The 2,462-nt window shown below is 36.8% G+C and overlaps 2 protein-coding genes across 2 annotated transcripts in view; both read left to right on the top strand.

Annotated features, from left to right (window-relative positions):
• The window catches only part of LOC105314804 (TNF receptor-associated factor 5-like), a 1,513-nt gene extending 1,401 nt beyond the window's left edge, over positions 1-112 (top strand). Inside the window, exon 2 of the mRNA XM_011409183.1 lies at positions 92-112. Coding sequence (XP_011407485.1) covers positions 92-112 — 21 coding nt within the window. The remainder of the gene's footprint in view (positions 1-91) is intronic.
• Positions 113-489: 377 nt separating this feature from the next.
• On the top strand, positions 490-1,809 carry LOC105314806 (TNF receptor-associated factor 5-like). Its single transcript, XM_011409184.2, has one exon. The coding sequence runs from the start codon at positions 500-502 to the stop codon at positions 1,736-1,738; it is 1,239 nt and encodes a 412-aa protein (XP_011407486.2). The 5' UTR covers positions 490-499; the 3' UTR covers positions 1,739-1,809.
• Positions 1,810-2,462: the final 653 nt, after the last annotated feature.

Below are 2,462 nucleotides of genomic sequence, written 5' to 3' on the forward strand. Positions count from 1 at the left end.
ATCTTCATTAAAATTATAATTGGCATTATGTATACACTACACCGTAACTCTTACTTTACTAATGTTTTATGACTTTATTGATAATGAACAGAATCATCTCTCAAAGTCTTAAAGCTCAATCACAAGCATAGCCATGCAATGCATGAAATACCAAATACATTTATACATAGAATCTATAGCTACCACATGATGCGGTATCTATGCATCTGCATTTCATTTGGCACTATAGCTTGTATGAGTATTATTAGGGTGACAATGGTGGGCAGTGGTAGTAATTGAAATAATCATGGGATACTAGAACCTATACCAAACCATTGTATGCAAGAACAGATGGTATCGGTAGCTGTACAGGTATAACTGTACAATAAGAAAAAAATACTAAGTTTTTAGTGAATGAGATGTTGACAGACATTCACTAAATAAAACCAGAATATGTCCCAAACAAAAATTTATTAATAGATCTGTAATGGTTAATAAACTATAAGGTAGTAAATGTCACATGGTAACAATGGCTACATGTGATGACTATGGAGGTGGATATGACTTTAAGTTTGTTGATGGTGATCCTCCAGATGAGTATCAATGCCACATCTGTACACTGGTAGCACGGGATCCTCAACAAGTTAGCTGCTGCTACAATATATACTGTAAGAGCTGTCTGGATACACTAAAAGAGAAGGGCCAAGGGTTTATCTGCCCAACTTGTCGTAGCTCACTCGAAGGAAAGTATTTTAAAGATGGAAGAGCAGAACGAGGAATAAAGTCACTTAAGGTTTCTTGCACTAACACTGATAGTGGGTGCCAATGGATGGGGACTATTAAGGATATTGATACCCACCTTAATAACAGCTGTACCTATCAACTGGTGCCTTGTACTAATGGATGTGGAGAAAAGATTAGGAGAAGTACACTGAAGACACATCTGACAGACAACTGTCCTGAGCGAATAGTTAACTGTCAGTATTGCAACCGAAAAGGTCGATATCGACTGATAACAAGCAGCTGTCATTTTGATGAGTGTCCTGACCTCTTAATCCAGTGCAGTAATGAAGGTTGCAATGAGAAGATACCACAACATTCACTAGAATCACACAATGAGACCTGCCCTAAAGCTATCATACCATGTGAATACAATACTGTTGGATGCAATCTAAAAATGAGGAGAGAAGAAAAAGAGAAGCACAATGAAGAATCAATAAAACACCATCTTGACATAGCAATGAAGAAGATTGATGCTCTACAGTTAACAAATCAAGTTTTTAAACTAAATGAATATACAGAGAAAAAAGAAAAAGATGAGGATTGGTACAGCCCAGGCTTCTATACATCTCCAGGAGGATATAAGATGTCATTAAATGTCTATCCTAATGGTAATGACGATGATGATAGTAAAGGTACACACGTCTCTTGCTACATACGTCTCATGGCAGGAAAATGTGATGATACATTGGAGTGGCCATTTCAAGGAGAAGTCACTATAGAACTACTGAATCAACTGGAGGATAAGAATCATTGGCAGTACACCATATCATTTGATGAATCAACAGATGGTGATTGCAAACGAAGAGTAACCGAAGAAGGTTCATCAGGATGGGGTACAACTCAATTCGTACCACATTCTGAATTACAGTATGATGCTGCTAGTAATTGTCAGTATCTTAAAAATGATAGTCTGTACTTCAGAGTCAGTGTAAAGGTTACATCAATAACAAAGCCATGGATGACATCTGCTATATAACGTTAGTAGTACAATGACATAATTAAGTTGCTAAAAATAATTGCTTTTGTTTTCACTTGGAATTGTTATGTTCATGCATTAATGGTTTGTTAAAGTATTATGTGACTGAAGCTGGTGCATGTGGAATGTTGCAATCTAGGAGGGGAAAATTCAGACAACAATCAGCCCGAATTGCCATTTTGTATCATTTTGGCAGATTTTAATTTCACAAATATAATGAAAGTAACTCCCTCAAAAGTTTCTACCTATTACAATCAAGAATATAATCATGCCTAGTTAGTTGTAACTGATCAATCAGATTGCAGAATACCAGGTTTCTAAATCTATTAGATACCTCCCGGGAACACTTATTAAACTCTTGGTTTATTAAATAAAATAAGTGAAACCTGGCGCTCTACGCTTATGCTCTGATTAGTCCATTTGTCAAGCTTGGATGCTCTGATTAGTCCATTTGTCAAGCTTGGTTGATTCTTTACTGCCTAGCCTGTTAGATACCGTAGGACGACTAATTTTCGCGAATGCTAATTAGAATTTCCATGGAAACAGATTAGATAGTTGCTATGGCGATTGACCACGTGTTTATACATTTACAGTGTCCAGCAGCTAATAAGCTATCTTTAGCAGTTTTAGTGGAGCCATCCAGCTCTCTTGTCCCGTTATATTCTTGTATGGACCACTAACTTCGAGCTCTTTGATGCTGGTCTGTTGGTCATGATTATAAACC

Source organism: Amphimedon queenslandica, unplaced genomic scaffold, assembly GCF_000090795.2.
Source record: "Amphimedon queenslandica unplaced genomic scaffold, v1.1 AMPQUscaffold_12504, whole genome shotgun sequence".
In the NCBI taxonomy this organism is placed as follows: domain Eukaryota; kingdom Metazoa; phylum Porifera; class Demospongiae; order Haplosclerida; family Niphatidae; genus Amphimedon; species Amphimedon queenslandica.